Raw genomic sequence first — 16,004 nt, 5'->3', positions numbered from 1 at the left:
TCCACGGCCCTGTAACACGTTTCATGCAGTGGAGTGGCAACCAGGGGTGGCTACGCCCTGGCCAAGACAGAGAGGATCAGGCCTGGGGTTCAAGAACTTGCCTCCCTCGCAGACTTCCTGTGCTAACCTCCGAGGTCGCGGCCACCACAATCGTAGCGTGGAAGCGTGGTGGGCGCCTCTCTAAGAAGAGCAAGTGACACAAAACCAGGGCTATGGAGAGAAGAGTTTGGTATAAATACTTTATTAAAGAAATAGTGTTTTCTTGTTAAAAAATACTACATTAAAGAAGAGAGTTTGGGGTTATCAGAACTTCCTCACAGAGTCACAGTGTAGGAGCGTCATCTGTTGAGCTCTCGGAACGGCCGGGCCATGGGTCAGCGGGACACCAGTACACACGCGGAAAGCACTGCAGTTGGCCGCCGGCCCGCACCCCTCGGGGGGTCTGAGAGCATCACTGAGTGGACAGTCTGTTCGATCCACTCTCTGCCTCTGCCTGCCTGGAGGCCTAGAGCCCTGCCGTCCCCGCGGGGTGAGAGCAGACTCGCTTTACCCAGGCGCTGAAGTACGGACAGCGAGAGCCGCATCGACAGGTAGAGTTTTTATTACTTGTAGTCAATGGTCGTGAAATGCCCTTCAGTGGATACCATCGGATGAGGTAGGGAAGACATTCCAGTGGAAATTTGTTAATGGGGCAACATCTTTTATTTCTGTACATTTACATACAAATTTCCCCCCAAAGGTACAACAGATGTGACATCATGCAGACGTTTAGCTTTGAACGACAGCTCAGAACTCAGCTGAGGCTTGTGCTGTGAACGAGCACCTCCAGAGTCATCCGGGTCGACGCGTACAGTAACACGGTTCGTACACAGAGACCTCCAGTGTTGGGGTTCGCAGAAAGGACAGAGGGAGGGAGGTGTCCCCCACGAGACATAACACACCGTACTGCTTTTCCAAAACACACAATACATTAACGTGAGGTGTTCTTTAAAAGAGTTGAAGCGTGGGCTCCCCCAGCACGAGCGTGCACCGCGCCACCGAGGGGCTGGCGATGCGATGGTCACACGGGTCATTTAATGGCACTTCAGTCATTTCTTGTTTGGCTCTAGGAAGCGGTAATTATGTTTGAGTGCAATGACTTCCTTTACGAGGTGGAGTTTTGCTCTCTTTTTTTCTGTTCTGTGGCCAAACCAACTTACCAGCCCCTCCCTCCCCGCTCCTTGCGAGGGCGTCTACGGTTCCAGAAAACAGCCCCGAAAACCTTCCCAGTGTCTCGGGCGCGGACGCTCAGGGGATGCGGCCTGAACTGCCGACTTCTGGAAAAGGACAAAAAATAAACGAAGAGGTGTCCAGCCCTGTCTCAGGTGTTCACATTTGTGCATAAGTGTTGTTGGAAGGGGCTCGCAGCTCCCTGGTAGGCCAGCGGGGTACGGGGGTGGCCGAGGGGGCTGCTGGGCACGTCTTGGGGCGTCTCCCCGGGCAGCGGGATGGGGGGTTGGGGCGTGCGGCGGGGAAGGCGGACTTGGGAGAGCAGGTGCCTGAGAAGTGTGTGCTCCCTGGCCGCGGGGCAGGCGGGACCCGGGAGTCCGCGCGCTGAGGCCTGGCAGGGCGCTGGAGGCTGCGGCCGCCTCCCACGCGGGGCAGGGCAGGGCGGGGCGGGGGTGGGGTAGGGAGGGCGGGGCAGGGCGGGGTAGGGAGGGCGGGGCGGGTTGGGCGGGGCAGGGGTGGGGTAGGGAGGGCGGGGCAGGGCGGGGCAGGGCGGGGCGGGGGTGGGGTAGGGAGGGCGGGGCAGGGCGGGGCAGGGCGGGGCGGGGCAGGGCGGGGTAGGGAGGGCGGGGCGGGCCTGGGCGGGGAAGGGTAGGGAGGGCAGGGCGGGGCAGGGGTGGGGTAGGGAGGGCGGGGTAGGGAGGGCGGGGCGGGGGTGGGGTAGGGAGGGCGGGGCAGGGCGGGGTAGGGAGGGCGGGGCGGGCCTGGTCGGGGCGGGGTAGGGAGGGCAGGGCGGGGCGGGGCGGGGGTGGGGTAGGGAGGGCGGGGCGGGGCGGGGGTGGGGTAGGGAGGGCGGGGGGGGCGGGGCAGGGAGGGCAGGGCGGGGCGGGCCCGGGCGGGGCAGGGGCGGGGTAGGGAGGGCGGGGCAGGGGCGGACGTGCTGGGCGGCCGGGGTACCCGTGGGCCCCGCGGCCGGGAGCTCCTCCGCTCGGTCCGCCCTCCCGGGGCCTGGGGCGCGCGCTTCGGGGCAGGTGCTCGGGGCGCGGGGCGTGGGGGACGGGCCGTGGCCCCGCAGAGACCTCGTGCGTCGGGCAGGGCGCGGTCCCGGGGGCCAGGCCTGCGCTCGCTTGTCTCCGGGCCGGCCAGAGCCCCCGGGCCTTGCGCCTTCCTCGGGGCTCGGAGCCCGGAGCCGGCTTGCCCTACGCGAGCCCGTGCGGCCGTCCGTGTGTCCCTCTGTCCCGCCGCCGGGGGTCCGCACGGGCTAGAGGCCTGGGCGAGGTGGCACAGACGCAGGGGGTCCCGGCGGGCGCGGGAGGACCGAGGAGGCCGAGGGCGGGGCGAGCTGGGCCCACCGCGCGGCCTTCCTCTCCGCATCTCCCCGCCCGGCCCAGCACCCGCCGCGGGCGTCCCCGGCTCCCGGCTCCCGGCTCGAGGCCGCGGTGGCCCTGGAGGAACGTGGCTCACGGCGAAGGCGCGTCGCAAAGTGCGGGGGGGGGGGGGGGGGAAGATTCTAGAAAGGAACCAGGCTGTCCGCCCGCACCTCGGAGCTCCGAGCTCGTTGGCTGGTGGCGCGGGGCCCCGAGGAGGCCGCCCCGGTCGGGCCCCGCGACGGCGAGGGGGCGCCGGGAGGGGCGCGGGGAGAGCCCCGGGCTCCCGGGCGGGCGGCGGCTGCGGAACGTGGGTGACTTATTGCTGTCTCGCAACCGCTCCTGGTGCTTGCGGAGGCGGGGTGCGGGGGTGCTCGCCGAGAGCCTGAGTCCTGGTGCTTGCAGACTTGGGGGGGGGGCTCGCCCGAGAGCCCGGGTCCTGGTGCTTGCAGAGGTTGAGGGGGGCTCGCCAGAGAGCCCGGGCCCTGGTGCTTGCAGACTTGGGGTGGGGCTCGCCCGGGAGACCCGGTCCTGGTGCTTGCAGAGTTGGGGGGGGCTCGCCCGAGAGCCCGGGTCCTGGTGCTTGCAGACTTGGGGGGGGGCTCGCCTGAGAGCCCGGGTCCTGGTGCTTGCAGAGGCCGGGGGGGCTTGCCCGAGAGCCCGAGTCCTGGTGCTTGCAGAGGCCGAGGGTCTCACCCAAGAGCCTCATCCTGGTGCTTGCAGAGGCCGGGGGGGCTCGCCGGAGAGCCCGAGTCCTGGTGCTTGCAGAGTTGGGGGGTGCTCACCCGAGAGCCCAGGTCCTGGTGCTTGCAGAGTTGGGGGGAGGCTCACCCGGGAGACCCGGTCCTGGTGCTTGCAGAGTTGGGGCGGGGGGCTCGCCCGAGAGCCCGGGTCCTGGTGCTTGCAGAGTTGGGGGGGGGGCTCGCCTGAGAGCCCGGGTCCTGGTCCTTGCAGAGGCCAGGGGGGCTTGCCCGAGAGCCCGAGTCCTGGTGCTTGCAGAGGTTGGGGGGGTCGCCTGAGAGCCCGGGTCCTGGTGCTTGCAGAGGCCGAGGGTCTCACCCAAGAGCCTCATCCTGGTGCTTGCAGAGGCCGGGGGGGCTCACCCAAGAGCCCAGGTTCTGATGCTTGCAGAGGCCGGGGTCCTGGGGGGTCTCACCCGAGAGCCCCAGTCCTGGTGCTTGCAGAGTCTGGGATCCGGGGCCCAGGGGGACACGCCCCAGAGCCCCACTCCTGGCCCGGGGGCCCCTGTGCGGCCAGAGGTGGCGGGGAGGGGGGACGCGGCTCCCCCAGGCACTGCCGTTGGGCCAAGTCAGCAGGGGACGGTCATCTGGGCTGGGCACCTGGGGACCCCACAGGCAGGTCAGCTGGGTCCCGAGGGCTTTCGGTGGCACAGCGGCCCGCGGTGGGGGTGTGACCCTGCGGGAGCCGAGGCAAGGCGGGGGCTGGGCTCCGGCCTGCTCCCCCCTGCTCCAGGCAGCTCGCCAACCGGGACCACTGGCCACTCAGGACTTCGGTGGAAGGTTTCGGCGGTTCCCCCAGGAGCTTCCAGCCTCAAGTACAAATGGATGCTCTCGAAGGAGAAGACGGAGCTGGTTTTAATGGTATTTGGGAGCTGCTTTCCCCCAGCGCGGAGCACAAGCGCTCCCCTCACAGACACGCACACAGAAACCCCTTTAAAAACCAGACACAGACTCCCTCGCAAAAACCCAATCGATTACATTTCACTCTGTCTGCAAGGCGGTCACGGGGACAGGTCTGAGCGCCGCTGGCAGGTGGGGCCCAGAGCAGGGCCCGGTCCCTGCGCGGTGCCACCTCCGTGGCTGTGACCTTCGGGGCCGCCGCTGTCCCACAGCGTCCTCCTCGCAGCCGCGACCCGCTTCCGAAGGAGGTGGTTCTGTTTTGAGATCAGTTAGAGGAAAGGGAATAAAGTGCTTCTCGTAAAAATGACCAAAATAAATACAAACATCTCATGGCAGAAAAGAAAGTCTGAAGGGTTATCTTCCAAGAATTGGCTTCCCCAACACAACACACGATCCTTAGAGTTTTGGAAAGAGAATTTCCCCACACCGCTGACAGTCTTGGCATCCGCAGGGCTGCAGCAGCAGAGAACTGGGTTCTCCTGCCCCCCGCCCCCCAGCCCTACGTCGGGTCCCTGGTCTGTAGGCCTGCGCCCAGGCAGCCCCCAACGCCCCGGGCCGGGCGGCCCACAGTACCCCCTTCGGGGACGCCTGTGCCCAGAGCTACATGGACTTCATGCCGTTGGCCGTGGCATTCTCGGGCAGCCCGTCCCCTGCGGTGGCCGCGTCGTGGAGGCCGGAGTAGTCCTTGAGCTCGGCGTTGGTGAGCAGGAGGGGCTGCTCCCCCTTCCTGTGCGACAGGAGCGGCTGCCGAGTGTAGTGCTCCCCATTGGAGATGTTCTCGGGCAGGTTCTGGTTCCTGCTCTCGGGCAGCAGGAGGATGCAGATGATGCAGATGAGCGTGCAGCAGGCGAAGATGATGTGGTGCAGGAAGTAGCCTTTCTGGTTGTGCAGGTCGATGATGGGCGCCGTCAGCATGCCGAAGCCCGCGCTGGCCAGCACCAGCCCCAGCCCGCCGCACCTGCGGGAGAGCACGAGCGCACACCGTTAGCGTCTGCGGTCAGAGCCCGGGCGCCGCGGGGGGCCACGGTGACTCTGGGGTAGGGACACGCCTGAGCAGGATCCCAGGCATCACCCCAGTGCGTCCGCGTGTGGGATCCCCCAGACCACCCTCACCTTGGCTGTCTTTGTACCACCTCTGAGTAGCACTTTTTCTCCCCAGCTCAGAATTTTTTTTTTTTTTTACTTTATTTTAGAAGGGCAATTTTTTAAAAAAATTTTTATTTATTTATGATAGTCACAGAGAGAGAAAGAGAGGCAGAGACACAGGCAGAGAGAAGCAGGCTCCATGCACCGGGAGCCCGATGTGGGAATCGATCCTGGGTCTCCAGGATCGCGCCCTGGGCCAAAGGCAGGCGCCAAACGGCTGCGCCACCCAGGGATCCCAAGAAGGGCAATTTTATAATACTGCCGTGAATGGAAAAGCAGCAGTACTCGCCGTAGACAGGCCATGACAAAGTATTATTAAATTATGCTATCTCCCAAGGTTCGCTCTCCGCTTAGAAACGGGTTAGCGGGGCGGTGGGGGTGGGTTCACAGGGGTCATAGAGGGTCTTACGGACATACCAGCACTAACAGATTTTTCTCTGGCCATGACTAGAGAGGCTGGAAGATACTTTAAAACACAACCGTGTTTCTCACTGTGAGTTCTTGTTTATTGCTGTGCCCCGTGTCTTTCCTGAAAGCATGCTGCCCTGTGTCTGAGAGCTGTCATGCCAGAAGCTGTGCCTGGTGACCGAAAGTCACAGCACACTGAGTTCAGGAAGTACGAAGTGCGAGCCTGGAGCAGGTGCTGCGTATCGCCACTCCTCTGCCATTTGAGGGAACCTACCAGAGTTCCAAAGTTCCGAGACAGAAATGAAATGCAACATTTAAAAGAACGAAGTTGGGTAACATCACACAGGAAAGTGAACCGAAAATGGATTACGGACTCAAAACGTAAGTGCTGAACCTGTAACGCTTTTAAGAAGAAAACATAAGGGGAAATTGTTGTGATCTTAGGTGAGGCAAAGATTTCCTACATATGACACTAAAAGCAGGATCTAGAAGAGAAGATGATCACTAGGACTTCCTCGTCCCTTGTGAAGGGTAGAAGGTTTTTTTTTTTTTTTTTTTTTTTTTTTTTTTGTGGGCAGAAGGTTTTTTATTTTAATTTCTCAAGAAAATGAAAAGCGAAGCCACAGACTGGGAGAACATGGATACTGAGCACGTCTGATAAAGGACTTGTATCCAGAGTATATAAAGAACACTTAGTAAGAAGACAAGCAATTTAAAATATGAGCCAGACATCTGAGTAGACATTACTTCAAAGACACTGTACAAACTGCACAACATTCAAAGCACCCAAGCAGATGTACAGTAGTGACACCGGCCATCGGAGAGATGCGCGCCCCAGCCGCAGTAAGGTGCTGCCTCACACGCGCTCGGACAGCAACAGTCAAAAAGGCAGAGAGCGACGGGGAGCCTGGGCTTTGTCTTCGGCACAGGTCATGATCCTGGGGCCCCGGGACCGATCCCCGCATCATGCTCCCTGCTCAGCGGGGAGCCTGCTATTCCCTTTCCCTCTGCCGCTCCCCCTGCTTGTATGCTCTTGCTCTCAAAGAGATAAATAAATCTTTTATAAAAAAGGTGGAGTGGCAGCTGTTGGTGAGGCTGAGCTGAGAACGCCACCCACAACCACCGCAGCTGGGAAGGCAAAGCGGGAGTGGCCGTGGAAAAGCCTGGCAGTTTCTGAAGTAGTGACATGCAAACTTGTGTGTGACCCAGCGACTCCACTCTTGGAGACACAGGAGACACAGACCCCATGAAGACTCGGAAGCCAGTGTTCGCCGCAGCATTATTCCTAACAGCCAAACCTCCGAAAGGACCTCAAAGCCCGTCACCTGGTGATGGATACAGCAAACATGGCACATCACGTCCAATGGGACAGCATTCTGCAGTCGGAAGAGAGTGGAGCGCTGACACAGGCCAGGATGTGGGGCAGTTTAAGATACTACACTATGTGACTGTGTGACTCTATTTTCTTTTTTTTTAAAAGGATTTTATGTATTTATTCATGAAAGGCACAGAGAGAGGCAGAGACATGGGCAGAGGGAGAAGCCGGCTCCGCGCAGGGAGCCCAACGTGGGACTCGATCCTGGGACTCCAGGGTCACGCCCTGGGTGGAAGGCAGACGCTCCACCGCTGAGCCACCCAGGTGTCCCTGTGTGACTATTCAAATAAAATTTTGGAAAAGCAGGGGGTTAGCAAATCTACAGAGACTGTGATGGCCTGGGGCTGCGAATGGGGACAGACGCAGATGCAGATGGCCAGGACGGAGCTTTCTGAGTGGGAATGTCCTGGAGCTGGATCTATGGTGGCGATTACACTAAAGATGACTGGATCGTAGATTTAAAATGCGTGTATTAGACGGTATGCGAATCAGAGCTCGGTAAAGCTGTTACAAGCCCCAGAACTGTGCCAGCCCGGGGACTGGGGCCTCCCGCTGACACGAACCCCCGTGCTTCCAGGGTGGGGTGGCCACCCAGGCCTCCTCCTGTCACCCCGAGCTGCTCACCCCTTCTGCTTTGCTTTGCCCCCCTTGTGGCTGAGCAGCGGCTCCCTGTGGGGGGCGGGGGGCCTTCCTGGGGCTCTGCTGTCAGCACTGACTGGAGAGCCGGCCCTCTGGCCTGCAGGTCCTAGGTGGACAGGTGTGACAGGAGCGGGGGCTCCCCAGGGGGACAGGGGTACCTTAGGGCCACCTTAACGTGGACACAGAGAGTTCATGGTCAAGACAGAGGGGGGCACAGGGAAGAAACGCTTTCTCACAAAGAATGGAACAGAATGACAATCGTGGGTGCGTGGGTGGACAACGTGGGGAGCCTCCCTTCCTCATTCTGTCATTTTTTTTTTTTTTTTTAATTTGAGAGCGAGTGAGAGAGAGAGAGAGAGAGAGCCCATTAGCAGGGCTGGGGGAGAAGCAGGCTCCCCCCTGGGCAGGGAGCCCGATGATGCGGGGCTTGGTCCCAGGGCCCCGGGGTCATGACCTGAGCTGAGGCAGCCGCCTACCCCCCTGAGCCCCGGGGCGCCCCTGTCCTGTTTCAGAACAACAGCAAGACACTCCCCCTTTCTCTCAGCCCCAAAGGAGAAAGGCCTTTCTCTGCCACAGGACGGGGCTCCTCACAGCCCTGGTGCATGGGGGGGGGGGGGCATGGAGGGCACGGCCTGCAGGCTGACCAGGCACAGGGCCCTCGGGACAGGGTCGCGGCCCGGCAGTTGCCAGACTCCTGCGTCCCGCAGCCTCCTCTGCCCCACCCGTGACCGAGCCCCAGCCGGCTCCCCGCTCAGGCTCCTCCGGGCCGCCCTCCCTGCACGGGCCTAGCCTGCAGCCCGCGTCCCTCGGGCCCTTTCCTCACCGCTGACGAAGTGACTTTTCCAGAAGGTGGAGTGGAGCACACCCCTCCCCTTCTCGGTCTCCCGAGGGCCCCCGCCCGATGTGCACCCCGCGCCCGGCCCCTCGGCCCCGGCCCCTCCGCGAAGCTCTGGCCTCTGCTCAGCCAGCAGGGAGGCCCACCGGGGTTTGCTGTGGGGGAGGCCGGGGAGGCTCCTGCTCCTCGGCGACGGGCTCCGAGCACAGCTTGGGAGCCAGGGGCCTGGGTGAGAGCCCTGGGAGCCTCAGGGAGGATCTGGGACGCCGGGGTCCCCGGGGCCGGGGCTGCTGCTCTTCCCGCTGGTCTCGCTCCTTCTCCCTCCGTCCTTGGCCTCACCCAGCAGAAACGCTGATGGATTTCTAACGTCCTGGTTGCTGCGCTAATACGGGAGTGGCAAAGAGCAGGAAGGGACAGCAGGCAGGTCCATGGACTGGCTTGGGGTGGGAGGGTGGTGTCCCTCCGTAGGTGCTGGGGAGAAGCCTGATGGCAGGGCCCGGGGCTGAGCAAGTTCGAGAACTAAGAGGATGAAGAGCAGATGAGCCCTTCCCGCCAGTCCAGAGCCTCCCGGGAGGACGGAGACCCAAAGTCGGTTGGCGGAGCGTGCTGGCACCACTCTGCTCCTTCGTCCTGCCACCCGCAGCCCGCGTAGGGCAGGATGCCTCTGCAGCTGCCTCACGTCCACCGCCCGCCCTCTTCCTTCCAGGGACCCTGGCTCAGGCTCCGTCTATACACACACGCCTCACCTGGGCCGCCGGAGCTGCAGAAGTGCCCCGGCCCCGCTGCCCGCCCGCCGCCCGCGCCCCTCGGTGTAGCCCAGGGACCCCGGTTGCGTTTGCGTCTCTGTGTGTCTAACAGACTTCAGAGGTTTTCAGGGGCAGGACCAGGTCAGCCCAGCCCGGTGTCCCTGTGCACGGGAGGCAGCTTCCTGAAACCTCACACCTCCCAGCGTTCAGACCCTTGCATCTGGATTGTGAGCTGGGCCTAGTAATTTACTTTCCACCAATAAAATATGGGAAAGGTAATGAGACGTCCCTCCCCGTGATCAGGTTACCAAAGACCGCCTCCTAGCAGATTTTCTTGCTGGCTTTGATGAGGCAAGCTGTTAGGTCGTCATAGCAGGAACGAAGGCCGCCTCCGGTCAGCCCGGAACTGGACTGAGGCTCTGGGTGCAAGAGCCAGCGAGGAGCTGAATTCTGCTGCTCTGATCCACTGTCTGCCCCCTTCATATGTTGAACGCCCAGTGTGACCGTGTTAGGAGGTGAGGCCTCTGGGGGCTGATTAGGTCCTTTTTTTTTTTTTTTTTGATTTTTTAAAAAAATGTATTCATGATAGACATAGAGAGAGAGAGAGAGAGGCAGAGACACAGGCAAAGGGAGAAGCAGGCTCCATGCCCGGAGCCCGAAGTGGGACTTGAGCCCGGGACCCCAGGATCGCGCCCTGGGCTAAAGGCAGGCGCTAAACTGCTGAGCCACCCAGGGATCCCCGGGTGATTGGGTCCTGAGGGAGGGGCACTCCTGAATGGAAGAGGCACCCCAGAGAGCTCCCTCACCCCTCCGCGTGCGAGGACACAGAGGGAAGACGGCTGCCAGCGAGCCGGGAAGCAGACTAACCAAACCCCAAGTCTGTGGACACCTGGATCTGAGACTTCCATCCTCCGAGACACTAAGAAATAAGCCACTGTTGTTCATGAGCCACGCAGTCTGTGCTGTTCTGCTACAGCGGCACGGACACCCGAGGCAGCCAGCAACCACGGGGTGAGCGTGAAGGCCGTGGATTGTAGCCTGTGGGAGACCCTGAAGCGGGGGGCCCAGCACGGCCTCGCCAAGTCCTGCCCACAGACCCCGCGAGACAACCAACCTGAGCCGTTTTAAACCACTAACTTTGCGGGATAATTTTTTACACGGCAACAGGTAACTGGTAGGCTCAGTGAGCGACGGAATTTCCTGGCTTTAGCTATGCAAGAAGAGAGACCGTCACGGCCTCTCGCCCAGGCGGTGGTGCGTCGCCAGTACCAGGTACTGGTAGAAAGCCTTTCACCAAGGCAGAGACAAAGTGTGGGGGGAAGAGTCACGCCATCGTGCTACTGGGCCCCCAAGGAGACACAAATCAGGAATAGCAATATTTGGGGGGGGGGGCATCTTCCAGAGATACCAGCCCCCTTCCCAGGCACAGGGTCCCGGACCACCTTTTACAGACGCTCTGCGCCTCTCTGTTGGCATTTCTTCAGATGCCTGGTGTCTGTTTGCTCTGCGAGCTTGTCAAGGGCAAGGATTATTTTCTAGGGTGTCAGCTGGCATGTGTTATTTATGCTCAATAAATACTGGATGCTGCGGATTATACTGGCTTCCTGGGTGGGAAGGTCAGCTCGCCCAGATGAATGGGGCGGGTTAAAAACAGATGACCCCCGGGAAGAGCACTGTGATGGGAGTCCCGTCTAAGATGAATACAAACACCTAAAATAGCTGGTTAGTCTTTCTGGGCATTCCGGGCCACTCTGGAAACCCCAGGATGTTCCAAGGGACAGAGGGGCGCCAGGGAGAATGGATGTGTTTCCTCAGGGGTCTTCAGGACCAGTAAGACATCACTTTCCCTGAGACCGTCTGGGTTTCTGTGGACCTCCTTGTCACAAAGCGTGGATGGCCCTGATGAGCGGGGAGACGTAGCTTGCTCAGTGCTTACAAGTCCACGTGCGCGTTACGCCACAGGGGGTAGAGCACCTGAGCCGCAGGGAAGGCTGCACACAGACCCGCCGTCGAGGGGGCAGAGGTCCGCGTGCGACAAGCTTGCTACATGTGCCAAAACACATATTGATATCTGACATTAATAAATCATGTCAAGGGGGATCCTTGGGTGGCTCAGTGGTTTAGCGTCTGCCTTCGGCCCAGGGGCTGATCCTGGAGTCCCGGGATCGAGTCCCACGTCAGGCTCCCTGCATATGGAGCCTGCTTCTCCCTCTGCCTGTGCCTCTGGCTCTCTCTCTCTCTCTATCATGAATGAATAAATAAAATCTTAAAAAAAAAAAATAAATCATGTCAAGTATATTTGGTTTACGGTAGGATTGGACAGCTCGCTCAAGTAGCCACGTCTATGTGCGTGTGCATATATATAAAATGCAGACTGTCCACGTGCATGCATCGTATGTGATATTATACATATTTTTATGTACTTTTTTTTTTCCGTGAAAGCAATTTTCTGTTTGCTTTTCTTTTTTTTTTCTTTTTTCTGTTTGCTTTTCTATCAAGGATATCTTGCAATCATTCAGGATTAATTTGGGAACATTTCTGAATTCGGTATACCATTCTTGGCTTTGTGTTGTCTTTTTGAAATCTTGGTTTAGAGAATGGGGCCATTATTACAGGCTTGGCTTCCAGGTGCTTTACCTTCATTTTCCTCCCCTAAAATGCGGACTTGGTGCATTTCTGCTTTTCTTCAGGTCGTCACTAGACGGCAGCATATGCCCATGTTTGAATATCAGAGCCCCAGCCGCCTCAATTCATAGACAAAATAACCAGGGGGAGAATTTTGTCTCCCTGTGCTGTAGGGGCACAAAAGTTTTTAATATCTGGACTGGATATTGTTATTTCACTAGTAATAATATCTAAATTAAGGATATAAAGACTGATACACAGGCTGCTTACTATTAGCATGAAATTAAGAATTCTAGAATTTGGGACGCCCAGGTGGCTCAGCGGTTGGGCCTTCGGCTCAGGGCATGATCCTGGGGTCCTGGGAACGAGTCCCACATCAGGCTCCCTGCAGGGAGCCTGCGTTTCCCTCTGCCTGTGTCTCTGCCTCTCTCTGTGTCTCCAATGAATAAAAAAAAAAAAAAATCTAAAACAGGAAAAAAAAATCTAGGATCTTCAAATCATTCTTTTAAACACATGAATACCAAGCATCTTCTGTTTAAACAGAACAAGCAAACCTCCCATTTCTCACTTCCTCTTTTGTATTGCTTAATTTGTCTTGACTACATTTCTTTGAAGTCAAGGATAAGCAAATATTTGTGCTGGTTTTACAGGAATCAATATAACTGCCAAAAATATTCGGGTAGGAATCATGAATAATATCAGTTGTCATCTACTGAGGCTGCACCCTTATATATACATATATATCTATATCTACTTGTTCTTCCTCAGTATCACTTCCATAGAACAAGACAGTCATAAATAGTCTCGTTTTAGGGCAAAGAGATGCAGGCTGGCAATAGGACTTGCCCGAGGCCACACGGAGAAACGTGGCCTCTGGCACCACCCACAGCTCCATCCACGCTCTCATGCCGAAGATCCGAATCTGGGGCTCTGGGCCACAGCATGTGCACTTTGGTTGTTCATCCTGCTGCCGAACTCCTGGCCTGTGTGCCTTGGCTCCTTGGCCTTTAGCATCCGTCCTCTGCATGTGTAGGTTGTGTACTCAAGACACGCATTCATTAAGACATGAATTTTTAAAAGATGTTAAACAGACTCCAGGTGTCCCATTACACAACTCCATCCTGTCCTTGATGCCTCTTTTTGAGACAGGTTCAGAGCAGAAGACATCAGGCATCAGGTTCTCAGTCCGGAGGTGGGAACGGGGAGTAGTTACTCCGAAGGAATTTCTGAGAGAGGGCCAGTTCCAAGAAAGAAGCTTCTAGAAAAAGGGGTGGGTCAGCCCGAAGGGGAGGAAAGCAGAAGGTACAGGAAGGAGTGGCTGAGCTCATGTAGAACAGAGAACTAACAGCCAAGGCCCAGGGGCTCTGGAAAATGTGATGGGCTTATTGTGACCAGGGCCTGCCTCCTCTCTGAGCGACCCCTTTGGTGAGGGGTGAGGATGACAGTGAAGGCCTCAGGGGCTCCCAGATGGACACGGCATAGAGAAGATGATCCTGCACCAAAAAGCCACCAACTGCTTGCAGGTCAACCAGGCCCCGGGCTACTCGTCACCAAGCCAAAGGGGAGAGGGTGCTGCAGACATGGGCCTTCCCCAGGTGCCTGCAGAGGCGCCAGCTCCTGAGGCCACGAAGCGAACCGAGGAAGAGTGTGCTGCAGGTGGACAGCATCTAGGCCAGGCCCCGGCGGGAGGGAAGCACTTCTCTGCAATGTAAAGTCTGGGTGGGGTCTCATGAAACAGCAGTAAATCCTAAGTTCCTTAGACTCCAGTGAGTCTCTCATTCTGGGACGAAGGGTTTCTACAAGCCTCTGTGCAAAACCCTTCTTGTCCTCCAGTTGGCTTCTAGCTGGTTAATCCTGGCATCTCAACCCCGGCTGCCGTGCTGGGTACGAACAGCCTTGCAGAAAAAGGTTCGTTCTGTATTCAGGAAAATGAAGCGCCGTGTAACGCCGTAGGTCGATTATGCTTCAATGAGTAAAAGAAAAAGCTCACCGGCCCCAAGCCACCCACCCTAGTTTATCTGGGATTTGGCTCTGTGACGTGTGAAGTGGGGTGGTGAGGGCGGTGGCGGGGGGCGGGGGGAGGTCAACTTCTGTCCCAGGGACTCGGTGGGAATTGTCGCCGAGCGTGGACGCGGGAAAGAGCCAGGCCTCTGACGGGGAGGGGCGCGGGGGCGACACCAGGACCCCTTCCTTCCCGGCCAGAGACCCCCTTTGGACTCGACTTCCTTTCATCCCTCTGCAAGAACAAAAACAGCACCAAAGGTCAAATATTTCTTCTCGCGTGTCATCGTGGCAGGCCGGATCCAAGAGCGCATTTGTTGAATGTCTAGCGCCAGACAGTCTCTGCGGGTCTGCCTCAGAGAGGAAGAGGCTACGGTACTGCCTTCGGCGGAGCTTGTGAAGCGAGTCTCAGCAGCGGCAGTTACGGGGTGGCGGCCCCCGGTCCCTCGGCGCTGCGGAGAGGCCAGCGGGCCGTGCGTGACCTCTGCTCTACGGGAGGGCCCTCCTCGCCGTGTTCCTTGGTCAGGGAAGGAGATTTTCACCGGCAAAGGAAAGACACGGAGGGAGATGCTGTCCGCCTGGGGCATCTTGCAACCTCAGCATGAACTAAGCTCAGGCGTCCTCTTCGCTTGGCCGCAGGAGGTCGGAACACGGTGCGCCACCGGGCGTCTAATTGCTTTTTCCCTCCTACACCGACAATCCCGTGCCATCATGTCCCACGGGCGCCCAGACTTGGCATGTATCGTGAAAATCCGGGAGAATGAAGCAAAATGAGGTCACGTGACACTCCCCTCGTGGGCATGATTCCGGAGGTGCGGAGGCAAGTCCCCGCCTGCCCCCGCCCACGTCCCCCGCAGCACCCGGACCCACAATGTCTACGCTCGAGAAGCCCGCGGGTCGGCAGTGCCCAGGCGAGGTCCAGTGTGGCACCAGCCGGGATGAACCCTGCCCTGAGCCGCAACAGCAATCGCCAGGGAAGGGGCCCGGTCCTGCGGTGGGGGCCGCCTTTCTCCATGGAGGCAAACCCTTCTATTACGCTGTTATCGTCACAGCATCGGAGGGCGCGTGGCACCTGGTGCCACTCCCCGGACTGGCAAGGACGGAGCCAACCTTCCCTCAGGAACTGAAACCCCAGCCAGTGGCCCTCCAGGGGAACGGCGCAGAGCGTCCTGCACCTCGGAGAGTGCCCCACTCCCCGCTCCCTGCTCCCCGGGCTCGCGCCAGGAGGGATGCCCCGGTCAGGTGCCAGCGGACCCTCGCGGGCCTGGGAGTCAGGGCCAAGCTCCCCCCATCTGAAGCCCTGACGGCTCAGGACGCACGCTGCGCCCCTGCCTGGAGGCCGGGGCGGGACAAGGGACACTCGGGTTCATTCCGCGGGAGCCTTGCTGCGCCCCCGGCCCCCCGAAGTCCTAGGAAGAGGCCGCAGGGTGGGGCGCCTCCCGGGACCTACCTGATTACCGTGGGGGTGATCTCCGCACAGAAGAACACGCTCAGGCTTCCCACGGCGTGGGAGGCAAACATGCCCACGATGGAAAACGCGATGGAGAATTTGTCCTTGACGCTATCGCTCATACCTGAAGGAGAATCAGAGGGGGGGCGGTGAGGGGGCGCCTGAGGGAAGGGAAAGGAGGCTGGCCAGGCAGGTGGGGGCCGTGCGAGACAGCAGCCGGGCAAGGGACGGGGGACACGGGGCGCCTTCCCCTTCCCCCTCCCCAGGTGGGGGCGCAGCCTGGCACGCTCAGTTCTGTCTGGAGACCGAGGAGCACCTCTGGGTGTACTAGGTCAGACCCTCTGGGCAGCAGACTTTGTTAGGGTTCCCGTGATTCCCCGTGGGCTTGATGCTGGAGCCCATGCTGACTGCCAGATTCCTGAGGCCACAAGCCTGGCCTGGGCCGGGGGGAAGGCTGGTGGCCCCCCCGGGGGTCCTAGCAGTGTCCCTCCTACCCCAGCCTTCAGGGAAACAAGGCCTCTGCACCCCAGAGAGCCCTGGCTCTTCCGGGCTCAGGTGTGACCCGC

The 16,004-nt window shown here is 59.6% G+C and overlaps 1 protein-coding gene across 3 annotated transcripts in view; it reads right to left on the bottom strand.

The window, feature by feature from the left end:
- Positions 1–4,147: 4,147 nt before the first annotated feature.
- SLC22A23 (solute carrier family 22 member 23) overlaps positions 4,148–16,004 on the bottom strand; it is a 163,950-nt gene continuing 152,093 nt past the window's right edge. For 2 of the 3 annotated variants that reach the window (XM_072814015.1, XM_072814016.1), the window contains 2 exons: positions 15,439–15,562; positions 4,148–5,171 (listed from right to left, as the gene is read on the bottom strand). In XM_072814015.1, the coding sequence (XP_072670116.1) occupies positions 4,814–5,171; positions 15,439–15,562 (482 nt within the window). In that variant the 3' untranslated portion in view covers positions 4,148–4,813. Of the gene's footprint in view, positions 5,172–15,438; positions 15,563–16,004 lie in introns of those variants that run through there. The other variant, XM_072814017.1, reaches the window with a different exon arrangement.

This window comes from Canis lupus, chromosome 37 (genome assembly GCF_048164855.1).
Source record: "Canis lupus baileyi chromosome 37, mCanLup2.hap1, whole genome shotgun sequence".
Lineage (NCBI taxonomy): Eukaryota > Metazoa > Chordata > Mammalia > Carnivora > Canidae > Canis > Canis lupus.
This window is presented reverse-complemented; position numbering and strand designations above follow the sequence as displayed.